This window comes from Argopecten irradians, chromosome 7, assembly GCF_041381155.1.
Source record: "Argopecten irradians isolate NY chromosome 7, Ai_NY, whole genome shotgun sequence".
In the NCBI taxonomy this organism is placed as follows: Eukaryota; Metazoa; Mollusca; class Bivalvia; order Pectinida; family Pectinidae; genus Argopecten; species Argopecten irradians.
In genome coordinates this window covers 30,396,218-30,412,488 of record NC_091140.1, presented here as the reverse complement: position 1 = coordinate 30,412,488, position 16,271 = coordinate 30,396,218, and the positions used below count along the sequence as shown (strand labels likewise).

The following is a 16,271-nucleotide window of genomic DNA, read 5'->3' as shown; positions in this document are numbered from 1 at the left end:
TTTATATCGAATCGAGAAACGGACGGGTGTCTTAATCAGTATATGAGGCCGAATATGGGAGAAACGCAGAACTCAATAAATGATTATTTGATTTGTTTTCCATTTTGATTGATCTTGCATGTTTAGAAAAAGAATCATTAAATTGAATCAGTCTGATTTGCTGTTTAAATAAATTACAAATACAATCAAATCTGTCTAATTCGGAATATATAGAACGAGTTATCCGAGCATTCGAGTTATCCGAGTGTTCGAGTTATTCATGTATTCGAGTTATCTGTACATTTGAGTTCTAGAATTTGAGTTATCAGAGAAGGTCAGTTTTCCGAGTGTTCGAGCTATTTGAGTAATCGAGTTATCTAAGTATTCGAGTCTTCCGAGTATTTGAGTTTCCGAGTGTTTGAGTTATTCGAGTGTTAGAGTTACGTGTAACTGGATATACGGTGAAAAGTTTAGTCGGGACTAAACAATTTGAATTAAACGAGATGTATGACTCCAGGTGTTTCCTCCTCACCTATAACTTTGATAAATATAGCACAATATAATCATCATGTAATCTCACTGCTTAGTTATTATCGCGAACAAAATTGAACTTACTATCAACCAGAACAGAAATTTTCCTTTTGTATACTTGTATACCGTGAACGTCGTAATTGTTCTACCACCAAATACAACCATATATTTAAATGACCATAACTGTTTATAGGATGCACAAGTCAAATACCAAATATCAAAACAATGTTAACGGATCAGGACTACTTCTTAAAAAGTAGCACGTTAATTTAATAACAACGTTGACCTTCGACAAATACCCAAAGGTTACATTTACCATTGATAATTTGACACCAGCTAAAGCATGACAATCTTTACATATTACTACTCATGGTATTGATATCTTATCGATACTGATAGCATACTACCGTGGTATTAAAACGGAAAGCTATTTTTAAAAATATCTTCCATTTTAACAAATGCTTATCATTGGGTAAGAAGATAGTATACGTGCAGAGAAATCACATAATCTTCTCTCTAAGCGATGTTCTTTCTAGTATCGACACCTTTTATCAGTTTCCCACGTGTTCCATATTCAGTTAATGTAAATCAAATCTTGTTCGCGATGACTTGTTTTCGTGTTTTCACGTCTAACCTTGTTTTCACGCCTAACCGTGTTTTCACGTCTAACTTTGTTGTTATGACAATGTAATTTCGCGGTCAAGACAGCTTTGTTTCCAGTTTAGCTGTATTTTCACGATTTCTTATTGCACGCAAAATTTAATCGCATGCTTTTCAGAATAAAAAAAAAATGTTGAAAAGATGATAAATTTGACAATGCTTTTGTTATATAGATGAAACACATTTATTATTTTTTGTTTTTGGCATTATATAATTATTACAGAATCAAAAAGAAACAATCTCGAATACGTTTTCCTTCCTTTGAAAGTTTTTGGGAGTTTTTAATTTAAATTATAATTAAGTTGTTTTTGCCATTGATACTATTTTCTAATATGTATTAATTGTATGCTGACAATTATCATATCACAAAATTGTCCAAATCAAGTCTTCAGGCCAAATCTTATATTACAAATATAAATGTCAAAGAGCAGATTACCTTATTCTATTAAAATCTCAATCTATATGGAATTACACTATCTTTATATTAAGGATAAACAGCTATAGTTGTACTGTCATTGGTCGTCTATGAACGATTTTTCTTTCATGCCTTAAAAATCAAGTAATTTCACCGAGTCTTTATACACATGTGCAGATGCTCCGTTATCTGTGACGTCAGATCCGGTAATACCACCATTTTGTGATTTGATGTGTAGGTCTCCATTGGCCGCACCAGAACTGTGTACAGATTTCTCCTTGCTGGTATGGCCACTTGAAGGCCGCGATATGTCCTTTGAATTGTCCACCCAGCCTGACGCGGGTTCTACCTGTCTCTTCTTTTTCTTCTTCCGGCGTTTTGCAGCAGCTAAGAAGTACCAGCAGCACGCAGCTGCCGCCACAGCTAACGTCCCTCCGCCAAAAACACCAACCAAAGCGGGCCAGACTGGGGGATCTAGCGTCTTTACCATAACACGCGCGTCCTGTCAGTAAAAAAAGGGAATATAAGGACTCATAGTGACAATAATGCAAAATACTGTAAACCAACTAATTTTCGCGAAAATAATTTTCGTTTCTGGTAAACCAATGACGATTTTCTCTCTAGCTAATGACGTACCGTACCAGTTATTTTCATAGAGTTGATATAATACTAACAGGTGCGTTTTATTAAATTTATACAATACACGTTCATTAAAATTTAATATTAATGATAAATGTACTAACCAGAAAAAGACAAGCCCATGTTTTTAAATATCGTTGAATTTCTCGTGACATCATGAGGCAATAGCCTATTTAATATAAAGTTGCATTAGCGTGACTGTTGCATAATGGAAAATCACAAAATAACTCCCCCCAAAAAAATCAAATAGCACCATTTGAAATCTTTCATCCCTCCATACTCCGCCAACCCGTACTCCCTATGATATTAAAAAGATTGCCGTAGTAAAAAATATAAACAGATGAACACGTTTGATTCCAGTGACAACAAAAATATCTACTTGTTTGATTGTTACTTCGACATTTCAACGCACATCTTAACCCCATAATATTATGATCAGAACGTTTATTATAGAGCATAAAGCATAAAATGTTTATGGCACTAGCAAAGTACACACATTTTATTTTTTATTTTTGTTGAAATCTAGCTCGAAGATTTGACATGTAGATAAAATATATGAAAAACGTTCTACATACCAAATCAGTTGCGCCTGAAACACCATTATAACATATGTTTTAAAATGGATACATAAATTGCATGACTTCCAACATCTAGTTACTGCTAAGTAGAAATTCGTTATCACTGATAGATAAACACTCTTCACATTATATTGGATGTTGAATTGTAGAATTAAGTCATTATAAATTCATTATAGTTGATTATAAGATTCATTATAGCTTCTTTTGTAGTAAGCAACGACACAATTTTTTATAAATTACTCTACTGCAACAATATACTGATTGATAACGTATCGCACATAATGGAATAACGTGGTACACATAATATAATGACGTACAATAAAACACGTTAATGCATCAAACAAAGCTGACGTATATCTATACGTCGTTTGGATTGTTTTTTACTAACCGAGTGTTTGGCATGCGTCGCCAGTGTAATTAGCTGAACATGTACAGGTAAACCCTGTGGCGTCATCATTATTGCACGTGCCATTATTCTGGCATGGTGTGCTTGCGCATTGGTCATATTTCCATTCACAATCAACTCCGTAATATCCTTTAAAGAAATATCACAGATTAATGAGTATCAAAGTTTGTAGAAACATAATCCTCAAAAATGAAGTCATCTTTTTTGTTCATCATGATTTCTAAACAAATTCCTGATGCATAATGATTTCATCTTCAACAACACGTTTCTATTGGAGTCAAATAGCTATATGTTTTGCACATATTTAAATAAAAAACCAAAATGTGCATTCTTGTTTATATACGCCAGATATACGTTTGATACTTGTAGTAATTATTTTGTAAATATTTCATAATGATCGAAAAATTAAGATTTAACACAATGATCACGAAGCAACGCTGTTCCCATGATTCAAATTTCCACAATCGTAACAAATAAGCATGGACTATTGTCAAAATATTGCATTAACGATATATTTAGTTCTTCTTTACAATACTAGAGTAGGAACATTACCTGGTGCACACATGCACTTGTACATCTTTCCTGTGTCAATGCACGATCCATTGTGTTTACAAGGAAAATCCAGACAACTTACACCTTTTAACAAAATGATGAGAATTTTATTTACCGCATAGACGATTATTTTTGGAGGTCAAAATTAGATTAGGACAAAAACAGGATGATCAGATTTTAAAGAATATTTGTTTTGTGATTTGGCGATTTAACCTATTCCCTCCTTCATCATAATTTCGCGATCACGTCGAAGATCCGCGAAAATATCATCACAGCGAAAATAACTGGTCATACGAATAAACATTTTTTGCCATTTATATGCTTATTTTTTTGCATTCACCAAAGAAAATAAAAAAATGTGGAAATAACAATTAATGTACAGTGTAGAAATGTTGTTTTTATATTCTTTTTGTTTCTAAACTATTAAATGCTATAATGTATGTTGAATGAAAAGCTTTTAATAGTTTGTAGCAAACACTACAAAAATATCTCAATTTTTGAAAAGCATATCACTAAACATTATTCTTGAATGGATATATGTGTCATTTGAACTTATTCTTTAACAAAAAATAATAATAAATACACTTATTACAATTACATAATGGTATTGTATTTATTTTACAGATACACTTACGTAACATACAGTCAGGAGGTTTGAAACCATGCGGACATTTACACGTGTAACGTTTGTAAAGTGTCATGCACGTGCCATTACGTTTACAGGACGCACCCCCGCCACAGTGGTCAACATCTAGAACAAAGGATTGGTATGAATGATTCTGTCTAAAACAACAAAGTACAATAAGATATCAACTTATCAGTTCCGTTGTTTGTGGTTAAGCATACTAGTACTATTATAAAGTATATTCAATAGCGAGACTTTATATTAATTTGAAACAGATCTCTTCAGTTATTTCTGAGAAATAGGGGTAAGTTTAGTTATCAAAAACTAAGATGGCTTTCTGCCGGCCATCTTGATATGAGTTAGTTATCAAAATGGAATAAGTTTTAACTCAAAATCCAAAATGGAAACCGCGATTGTTTCGGATGAAAAGACGAAACGCGGATTAAAAGACGAAACGCGATTAAAAAGACATTGTATGAAACTAAGGCTAGGGGGATATACTCGTCAAGGAAAATAGTAAAGATTATTGTTGAAAGCATTTAAAGTTTATATATGGATCCATGCTATCAGAAGTTATTCAATGTACATACATAGTTCTTACCGTTAAGATATACAGTCATGCAGCGTTTGCCAAGTGTAGTAAGACTGCAAGATAAATTAGTCAAATGAATCTCAGCTTGTCATCAAATGATGTTAAATTTAATATTTAGGTGATGTGTTTTGTTTAATTTCAAAAACCATTGCAAAATCTATAAAAAAGAAATGCGTTAACTAAAATGGTTTTCGATTAAAAGTGTTATTTTAACATAATTCAAAACGTGAAATTGCGCGCGAGTTCCTACCCGTCTTGACGTCTGCCCCAGACACAGTTGAAGGAGTCTCCTGATTGGTCCCGCCGAGAGTACCACGAACCGTAAAGGTGAGTCACGTTTACCCGATTTTTGTCATCCGGGATCTTGCTGTGGTTAAACATTGCGGCCAGACTGACTACGAAATCGGTAGCACTGTAAAATAATAAATATGCATTTATAAATAATAAATATAGGAAGTCTCTTGAAACCAATAAATGTTTCTATATCACTCAATTAAAATTACTCTTTATCTGATTTTCTGCTTTTCCATATCAAAACAAAATACAATTACTGACAATGCAAGTTAAAAAAGTATGCAATGGAGATTTAGAAAACAGAAGCATTGGGAAATCATGGGAATACAAACCCAAAAGATTTCGCCGCAGGCGGGATAGAACTCCGTGCCTGCATTTAATACTTTTGGCGATTCATCTCAACGCAGCAATTGAGAAATATTTTGTTTATATCTGTATTGCAATATACATTGATGTTTAATGACGTAACGCGCGATGTTGGTGACATTTTGCGTAACACATAATTGACGTCGTTTTTGCGTTGATTTTCTGACGTGTTATTATTATAACGCATGTTTTACCGTTATCCAATGTATACATGTACCATTAATAAAAGAATGATACGCTATTATAAATAACGAACATTTACAGGCTAGACTATGCATAAAGGAGTTAATTTCCTCATGACTATGTTCACTATTTTTATTGAGGTTTACTGGAACTTACACGGCCGTGATGGCTGAGTGGTTAAGGTGTACCGACAAACATGTAATATCATCGCGTCGTCGTCGCGAATTTGACTGTAAATATTAAAGCACTTTTCCTATGACCTATGTTGATTAATTTTCTTTTAATTTTAGTACAGATCGATTTCTAATCATGCTTGTTAAATGGCTTGCCTGGAGTTACCGTTATGAACCACAGGGGTCTGAGAATTAGTACAGTATATATCAATTTGGACCTAACTGAGTGCCCATATATTATCTTTAGACGTTTTATGGATCTAGATAAAAATTGGTAAAATTCGTATTCTACATGTACACTGTGCTCGTATAATACACCACGAAGAGAATGAAATTTCCTTATTTTTTTTTATTTAGACTCCTACACATCTAAAAATGGAGTGTGGACACTCTAGTGTGTCTTAAATATGTATTAACTGTAACTATATCTCAGGTACCTGCGTTACGAAGTGAACGCTAAAATATACCCTTTTCGTTCCTAGTCTTTCTCCATAGTTTAACACATTTCTAGTTATCAAATCCGGGCACTCCGTTTTATCTTATTTCCAAGGCCACTTCCATTCGGAATATCGTTTGGTCTTACGTCGTTTTATAAGCGGACAATTTACGGAATCTTTCAAATACGCAGTTATTTTTATTATTGATCGCACAATCAAAAGAAAAAGTGCTAAACAATTTTCAGTTAGGACACATTGCGAATATAATTTTATATCTATATTCAATATTTCCTAATAAACTGATAAACATAAATAAATCGCTATATTTGCAAAAAGTAATAGAAACTCACTTGGTGGACACATAACGGAATTGATAATTTTCTCTGTTTTAAGTGAAAGCTTTCTTAAAACTGGGCTATATCATATGTATGATAAATTCAATAAAAACACATTTCGTACATTTTTCAAATACTTGAAATAACTTGCAGCTTTCTCTCAATATTAATATTAATAGTAATATTATTACTATGAAATTGAACATCGTTTTATCTGGGTAAAGCGTTACATTTTTGCAAAGACGAATGATGACGGTTTTAATCATCTAACACCATTGAAAGATCATGAATGTCATTTGACATATCATACCGCATCTTTGAATCATGTTCATTTATTTTTGGGCTAAGTCAATGTAATTCCTATATGATGTGTGTTACATTTGGAAACAAATCGACACATTGACATTGAGTTGAAATTGAACTTTTCGGTGTTGACAGATTAATTGAAATATAACCAAAGAAGACTTATTTCAAATGTGAATATCTACCTTATATTAGGTGTCTCAATGTAGTAAGAGAGTGTTTGAAACAAGGGCCCTGTCGGCGGATATGGAAAACGGATCTCATCCGGGATATCTGGAGCTGTAAACGTCATTTCCGGGTTATAACAGCCATCATTGGTGGATAACACGTTCACTGAAAACTATACGAGTACGCATGTATAAATATTAGATGATCAATCACTATTTCAAAGAATGGCGCAGTTACAATAAACAAGGAAAATAACATCACATCAAGGTAAAGAAATTAATATCAGGATTTTCATAAGCTTTTTTTCATTGCTTTTCATGTACTTTTCTTCTTTATTTTGCAATTATTTTACCTTCAGATGAGGAGATAGGCATGAATCATTACATGTGGAATTTGTAACGATTTACAGACGTGGGCTCTTTAAGGCGGAAGCGTGCCTATCGCAGCATTTCGGAAAAATTTCCGGTAGTCTTCGGAAATGAAATTGTACTCACTTGCAAAGGTATTGCACTGAGCCTATGACGGGGATTTTTTATCTCCGATCCGACACTGATGGTGTAATCCGGAAAATCTTCAACCATAATTGTTACACGGTAAAGTGAATCAGGTCGGTATCCATTGATGGCGGATGTGTCTACAGTCAGGGTACAGTTTTCCTAAAAGTCAAACAAAAACAACTAATAAATAAATAGGTGAGCAAACGGAAAAGATATAAATAATTGGCAAACAAAGGGAGTAAAACAATAATAAAAGAAGGCCAAATAGATAAATAACTATAAAATATTGAATTATTTTGATGCCTTTTTGAGAAAGAAAAAAAGAAAGTCAGTGAAGAGAAGAGAGTGAAAATTAATCATTGAAACCATATATGCGATGTTAATTTAAAACCTTTTATGATTTTTTTAATATAAGTAAAAACAGTAAAAATTACTAAAGTGAAATACATTTATTTTGGGGGAAAAGTCTTGATATTTGTTATTTTACCTCGTTGATACGGAAATGCGGCAAATCAGTGCACGCACCTGCGCACTCGGCAGTGGTAGCTAACCGGCATCTTACAGTGTCTACGTCCGGATCTTCAGCAGGCAAACTTATTACACTTTTACAGTCAAAAGGAATTCTGCAAAATGTATGCTTAAACGTTAGAATTTTAGTAGAGGTATATTCAGTATTCTTACTCGCATTCCCCAAAAATTAATTAAAAAAAAATGAAATAAGATGTATTATAGAATACAAGTAAACAATAAAAATCAATAAATGATATTGTATCAACAAAAAATGCAAATCCACTCAGAACTATAAAACAAATCAAATAAAATTAATAAAATAATAAGATGTATTATAGAATACAAGTAAACAATAAAAAATCAATAAGAAATGATATTGTATCAATAAAAGATGCAAGACCACTCAGAACTAACTATGAAACAAAAACAAATAATAATTAAAAAAAACCCGATGAAATACAGCTTAAAAGGCCCATTACTTTTCCGAGACGACTTTAAAATGGGAATGTTAAACAAAATTGATAAGTTCATAGAGTCAAAAAGTTATTAACTTACCGTTAATACTTCACTTACTGTCACAATATATTTTAGATAAATTCAATGTAAATTTTTCATAACGCGGGTCGTTTTTTGTTTCCCGTCATCGTCCTAATTACCGGGCGTCGGTTGATTATCAATGTACCAGACGGCAAAATAGCGAAATAAATCTCCACTGTTAACATAGTTTACCCAGGGAATCAAGCATTTGGTCGGGGTTATAACATCCTCTACGGACATTGATATACATTTTCGTATATTATTTTTAAACTTTAAATTTTTGTTTTGCAAAGGTAGTGGGCCTTTAATTATAAAATCTAAATCTTATTTATAAACATTGTCTGTATGGGTTTACTCACCCGACAGAGGGCGGCACCGCAGCGATAGGGCTAGCATTCGTAACGTTCGTGTCATTCCGAATTCCGAGTTGAACAGACGCAACCATGCGGCCAAATCCGGAGGCATTAGCCCAAGGGAGACCATATGCCTTTTTGAGAAAGAAAAAAGAAAATCACTGAAGAGATGGGAGTGAAAAATAATCATTGAAACCATATTTGCTATGTTAATTTAAAACCTTTTATGATTTTTTTTTTAAATATAAGTAAAAACAGTAAAAAATACTAAAGTGAAATACATTTATTTTGGGGAAAAGTGTTGATATTTGATATTTTACCTCGTTGATACGAAAATGCGGCAAATCAGTGCACGCACTTGCGCACTCGGCTAGTGGTAGCTAACCGGCATCTTACAGTGTCTACGTCCGGATCTTCAGCAGGCAAACTTATTACACTTTTACAGTCAAAAGGAATTCTGCAAAATGTATGCTTAAACGTTAGAATTTTAGTAGAGGTATATTCAGTATTCTTACTCGCATTCCCCAAAAAATAAATAAAAAATAAATAAGATGTATTATAGAATACAAGTAAACAATAAAAATCAATAAATGATATTGTATCAACAAAAATGCAAACCACTCAAACTATAAAAAATCAAATAAAATTAATAAAATAAAAGATTTATTAATGAATACAAGTAAACAATAAAAATCAATAAGAAATGATATCATATCAATAAAAGATGCAAAACCACTCAGAACTATGAAACAAAAACAAATAATAATTACAAAAAAACCCAATGAAATACAGCTTAAAAGGCCCACTACTTTTCCGAAACGACTTTAAAATGGGAATGTTAAACAAAATTGATAATTTCATAGAGTCAAAAAGTTATTAACTTACCGTTAATACTTCACTTACTGTCACAATATATTTTAGATAAATTCAATGTAAATTTTTCATAACGCGGGTCGTTTTTTGTTTCCCGTCATCGTCCTAATTACCGGGCGTCGGTTGATTATCAATGTACCAGACGACAAAATAGCGAAATAAATCTCCACTGTTAACATAGTTTTACCCAGGGAATCAAGCATTTGGTCGGTGTTATAACATCCTCTACGGACATTGATATACATTTTCGTATATTATTTTTAAACTTTAAATTTTTGTTTTGCAAAGGTAGTGGGCCTTTAATTATAAAATCTAAATCTTATTTATAAACATTGTCTGTATGGGTTTACTCACCCGACAGAGGGCGGCACCGCAGCGATAGGGCTAGCATTCGTAACGTTCGTGTCATTCCGAATTCCGAGTTGAACAGACGCAACCATGCGGCCAAATCCGGAGGCATTAGCCCAAGGGAGACCATCCATTCTACGAGTGAATAAATAACTTGGGATTTTACAATACTTAACTTTAAATGAAAATAACCTATATAACGTTCATGTAGAGATGAATCCGTCCAATATTGATTACTATATTCATGATTCATGCATTTATTAAGTGTTGGATTTCTCTCTCAATGTCATGCTGTTAACATGATAAGAATGTATTAATTGAAGTCGAAACAAATTAACACGGAAAAATCGGTATTATAGAGACAAATGCAACATTTTTGTATGTGTATTCTATCTATCTATGTCGCTGATTAAGGTATATTTTTTGCATAAACATAATTTTTTCAGTTATGAGGATGTTGAATGATTAACAAATTCCTACTGTTCCAAATTTTACGAGTCTGAATAATATTAATGATAATATTTATTAAATATTTTGATGTTAAAAGACTTTGACTACACTTCATCCAACTCAATATCCGCAATATATCATACTGTCATATCTGACCATTCTTTTTCAACGAAATAAACAAAAACCGTATAAATACAGGACGTAGCGAACAACACAAAGTTGAACAGTACTGTCACAAAATGTAAACAATAAAACGTCATCGGAATGTGCAAAACTATACATGTGCAGTATTGTATATAGTGTAGGTATGAGAGAAAAACACCTTTCATATGCCCATATGAAGGATAGGCATATTAGTCTTGATAGGGACCAAACAATGTTGATACATTCCCTGGTAATCGAATTTTGTTACTCTCGACAAGAATATCCTATCCTTCTTAACCACATATGAAAGTGTTTTATAATATATTACATTTCATTTCGAAATGTTTTATTTTCAATAACTACATTGCATTAAAAATGGGATTGAAGAGCAAACAATACATGTAGTTTCTGAAATTAAGATTTATAAAACTTAATGTTATTTGGTTTTAAATAAGTTATAGAGAGAAGGCCTGAAAATTGTATTCAGATAGTAATGTTAACACGCAGAGCAACAAAAAAATCCAATAAAGCATAATTATGGGAAATACTAATTTATTGTATGAAGTGAGAGGATCTGGTAGAGGACATTAAAAATCAGAATACAGAAACAAAAAATCAATTTTAAAAAGAATAAAATAACAGATATAAGGAAACGCCAATGAGTGAATAAGCTGTATCTTGGCGAATGTTAAGACCGACAAAAGTGGCTTGCCATTTTTTTCTGACCCGTGCTAAAATTAAAGCTTATATTTCAGAGCAGCTGTTTGTTTGAAAGGAATATATATTTTTAAAAAGGTAGAAATAAAACTGTTAAAATTTTATTATATAAATATTAGATAAGGCAAGTGTATTAAAAGTACTCATATCTCTACTAACAAAAGACTATCTATGTTTATAATTGTACCATAAAATGTCATTGCTATTATGTAAAATAGTAATTTTGTATAAATATATACTTGTCCACAAACTTTGGCCAACTTAATAAGCAGAGAGATAATGTGCATAGGCTCATCATGCTATTCGTTCCAATTGGCTGTACCACTATGCATATACGTATTTCAATAACAATTAATGCTTGTTGCTGGATAAATATATTGTTCTCCAATACTTGACAGGGTTATCCCGCGGTTGTAAGGGAAAGGTTTACTTTGTCTTTTACCGGGGTAGGGAAAAGACAGCTCACACGCGCTAGATAGTGACGTCATCATATAAATGCGCTGACCATTTTACACACAGAGACGTTCTTCACCATATATGAGTCGTTAAAGTATGGGAGAAAAAGAATCCTACATGGGCCTGTCAGGTTGGCAGGGATATCTCAACCCTCGTGAAATATTTTGACCATCAACCCTCGGCAAGCCTCGGGTAGACAAGCCAAAATATTTCACTCGTGTTGATATATCCCTGTCCACCTGACAGGCCCATGTAAGATTCTACTAATACAAGTTTTTACTACAGAATAACTTATTTTTTTAAGGAACAATTTTAGCTTTTCAAATTTGTTTATTTCATTTTTTTTTAGTTTAATTGATATATACGAATGTTCCCCCTTCATAACATACAGCCCAATCGACCTTTTGTGGCTCGCCGGAAGTGACCTTTCTGGTCTTTTTTGTCACGGTGTTAACGTAAAACCTCCGTCCCTATCCTTTTAAATTGAAAGAGATTTCTGCGTTGTTTTTATGTCCCTTTCAGCAACGCTGGAATTTTCCTCATGGTTTGTATAACACCTGTGAAAGTCGCCATTCCAATTATACAGTTACAGGAGGATGGACATTATATTGAATGCTTCAGTAGAGTTTGTGCCATGACTTTGGTTTGTATACGTCTGCGCATGTGTTTCCTTCGTGCTTTTTAATGCCATATAGTTGGGCTGGCAGGACTTCGCTAACATCAGCCCAGGGAATAATTAAAATCATATTTCACAAGTTAAATTGGCATATTTTGTATGATCATTGGATTCTCCTCGATCATCAAATGTCTTGAATTTTCAGTCAATGTAAATTGTTATTATACTTGTTTTCTACTGGTAGGGATGCCAGTTGGGCAGTTATCGACCTTAGCTTGTTGTGGGCCTTTATTGACGCCCAATATTAAATGGCAAAATAAACACCGTAGCCATTACTATCAATATTGTGTATGTGTTTTATTAAATAACCATTTATTATAATTACTATAATAAAACAAGAAATGTTATGACGAGTAAATGATATGTTGTAACTCATTTGTACAAAGCATAATACATATTTGTCATGCCTATGAGTGATTTCCATACATCAAAACGAATGCTTTTAAATAGATTACCTATGAAAAAATAGCATGTCAAAATGTTCGCCCCGGTATGGCACATATATTGGTTATTGTGTAGCTTGGTGGCCGCTAAGACGTATTTTAATGTACAGTATATAATTTTCAATAGAAACACAACCAAAGTCGCCGTGTCAATGAATAGGATTAGTGATATGGTGAAGGTGACCGCTGTGAATCCTTTTAAACCTTATCACGAATAGAAAGTGATTTACTGAAGTACCTTATCAATATACGGTCATCTTTATTAATTCTCTCGGATTTACACTATAGTGTTCATTAACTTCCCTTACTGAACGAACTCCAGATGACCACTTCAATAAACCTCATGTGAATATCAAGCGTTGACTGTATAATGACGATATTCGGGATATTGACAGTGTATATCAGTCATGACTTTCTACTATATATTTGGGTGGGAAATTCTTCAAAATAATTCAAATCATAAGTAATGTTCCTATATTGTAAGAAAACTTGTCTGACTTACAAAATTTACGGTATAATTGCATAAGATTGTATTTCAGAAAAGAAACTTTATATATCTTATTTCTTAGATACGCGATGTCAGACAATCATCAATCAACTTTACTGATGTTTTTTTTCGATGTAAAATTGGATAAGTTTCAAATACACACCTTTTATTCATTTCTTCTATTTATTTTCTGAATTATGTTCACCGAATCATTCGCCCTTTCAGAAGTCGTAAAAATATCGCAAGACACATTATTGTGTAAAAAACTCTTCAATTTCATCAAATGCGGTAAACTTGGTAACATACCGTTTATAAAAAATGTGAGGGAATCTTCGACGTCATATCTGGCGTTATGTTTCATAACAATACGCTGACAGTGCCGGACGCTCGACAACACACACAATATGTCTTTTTGACCAATACACATTTGTGTCATTCTTGTCAATGTGTTATCAAAAGCTACCACAGATATTGAATAAGTAGCTGTAAAAACAAAATACAATATCGCAGAAGCGAAAATAAAATTTATGAAGGTCAGATGCAAAACCTTAACTTTATGGTACTTTAATGAGTTAATTTTAACGAATGTCAAATATTTCAAAATTCTAAGTCAACACCAATATCCAAGTTTGATTTTTTATGAGACTTACGAAATACTGTATGGCCCAATTCCTGTGAGGTTGTAGAAGAACTGATCCTCGCCCTGCTCCCATCCAGGAAAACTTTCACTCACTGATGTCAAAATGTAGTTGGCGTCTCCCAACACGGGACTTCCGGTACAACCGGAAGTGCATTTCCATGACAGGGAATTAAGAGATTGCGGAAGGGGACGTCTGGATAGGAAGTCAGCGCGTGAGCACGAAGGGCCGCATGGTCCAGTCCCCTTCTCCCATGTCGTTCGATAAATGAAACGGATCTAAATGAGGCAGACATTGAACAACATATACAATTCCGGTGTCGGCCTTTGAATTACACTAAAACCATCACGTTAAGAAAATTGAAACTTCTTATTCACTGGATGTTTGTATCTTTTTTATACGTAAGCATTAAGCTGCCTTTTTGAGGAAATTATAGGCCTATATTTCTCCCAGCATTGCATACAAATTTAATAACGCGCGTTAGATCGCGTTATGATTAATCACGTCTTACACAGAAATAACCATAAAATTAGCAGTACACTTCTAACATTTTAATCAATATGTTCAATCTTAAGAATATTCATCAATTCGAAATAATCACTTCAGATACTTTTGCGAATAATATAAAGCAATTGAGGTATTCCATTACGGTATAATGCAAGTACAAATAAAAAACCGCATTGCGTCATGACGTCGGTAAGAACGACGTCTCAAAATATACTATATATATCAGTACAATAACGGGAGTTATGGGAGAATTATGATCTCGTAAATTCCCTTTTTTATTGGTCAGGTTATACAGTGTCAGTCCCCAGCAGGAAAATATCTCTTAGCAGACAATTTCTAGTTATGTGTGCCGTTACTGGGCGAAAAATTTTGGCTCCATTTATCTATTGGAAACCATAAGGCTTGGCGAAGTAAGCCGTGAAAAATTATTCAAATGGCTTCAGATGCCTTATAAACCTTAGTTACAACACAGAAATTATGTACTGTAATTTTTTTTTATTTATGCGTTATGTATGTTTAGATAGAAACTTTCCTGCAAAATTCACTTTACAATTACTTATATTAATGTAAAAATGTGACATGAAATTATCGACCACAATTTTGCTTCATGGTCTGACCGTAGGTTCTCATTTCGCTACACTATAGATGTAAATATAATGATTTTCGGCAGTACTGTTGAAAATCATCTTCTGATTTTATTTGTTTTTGTAGAATTAAAACCAATACATTGAAAGTACTGTAATTTCAAAATATTAGTTACTGTTGGTTGGGAATAACATGTTAAAAGATTATCTTGATTTGTGAGTATGAAAAATACGGCACATTTGACTTTGAGAATGAAGGTTAAAGTTTCTTTTTACTGTTTTGCCGTCTGACGTAGTTATAGTCAACTAACGCGCAGTGATAAGGACGACACCGGGATACAAAAATAAAAATGAAAAATTTATCTACCTGATTAAAATTGTTCAGGGAGTGATTTAAAGTGTAGTATTAACTTTACGATAATCTAATAACTTTTGGCATTTACAAATTACTCGTTTTACAGTTATTTTGAAATATAAAATGATAAGAATACGTTTCGAAAACGTAGTGGGTCTTTAAATATTATTTTTGAAACATGATGTTGCTAATTCTAATTTGCAGCCTTACCGATCCCTCGAATTCACGCCAGCTGACAGTCCCACCAAGAAACGCCGTCTGTGTGAGTATGAAGGAGGCGCAGAAAACTACACAGGCCGTGAGTACGTGCATTGCATGTCCGCGGGGTGTACGGAAGATTGTGAACTAAGTTCTGGTCAGTAAAGTCCAACCATATCAGCAGTTTTAACAAAACATCACGAAAAACATGTATAAACTGATAAAAAGTATCATATATCTCATTTCCTATCGTTATACAACG

At 33.2% G+C, this 16,271-nt stretch overlaps 2 protein-coding genes across 2 annotated transcripts in view; both read right to left on the bottom strand.

Annotated features, from left to right (window-relative positions):
• Positions 1–881, bottom strand: part of LOC138327135 (uncharacterized) — a 15,775-nt gene extending 14,894 nt beyond the window's left edge. The window contains exon 1 of the mRNA XM_069273119.1: positions 875–881. Within this exon, the coding sequence (XP_069129220.1) occupies positions 875–881 (7 nt within the window). The remainder of the gene's footprint in view (positions 1–874) is intronic.
• Positions 773–16,271, bottom strand: LOC138328114 (uncharacterized). The gene is made up of 13 exons (XM_069274747.1): positions 16,022–16,271; positions 14,378–14,643; positions 10,361–10,489; positions 8,221–8,356; positions 7,731–7,892; positions 7,254–7,408; positions 5,228–5,389; positions 4,987–5,030; positions 4,395–4,511; positions 3,761–3,844; positions 3,191–3,337; positions 2,800–2,813; positions 773–2,087 (listed from the first exon to the last, which is right to left on the bottom strand). The coding sequence occupies exons 1-13, from the start codon at positions 16,121–16,123 to the stop codon at positions 1,719–1,721; spliced, it is 1,887 nt and encodes a 628-aa protein (XP_069130848.1). The 5' UTR covers positions 16,124–16,271; the 3' UTR covers positions 773–1,718.

What these genes read in the sequence shown, in the direction of transcription:
- LOC138328114 (XM_069274747.1), bottom strand. Translation starts at nt 16,123, where the DNA reads ATGCACGTACTCACGGCCTGTGTAGTTTTCTGCGCCTCCTTCATACTC. An exon ending in GGCGTGAATTCGAGGGATCG is followed by an intron (nt 14,644 to 16,021) that starts GTAAGGCTGCAA and finishes TGCCTCATTTAG; the next exon opens with ATCCGTTTCATTTATCGAAC. An exon ending in ACCTCCTGACTGTATGTTAC is followed by an intron (nt 3,845 to 4,394) that starts GTAAGTGTATCT and finishes TTTTGTTAAAAG; the next exon opens with GTGTAAGTTGTCTGGATTTT.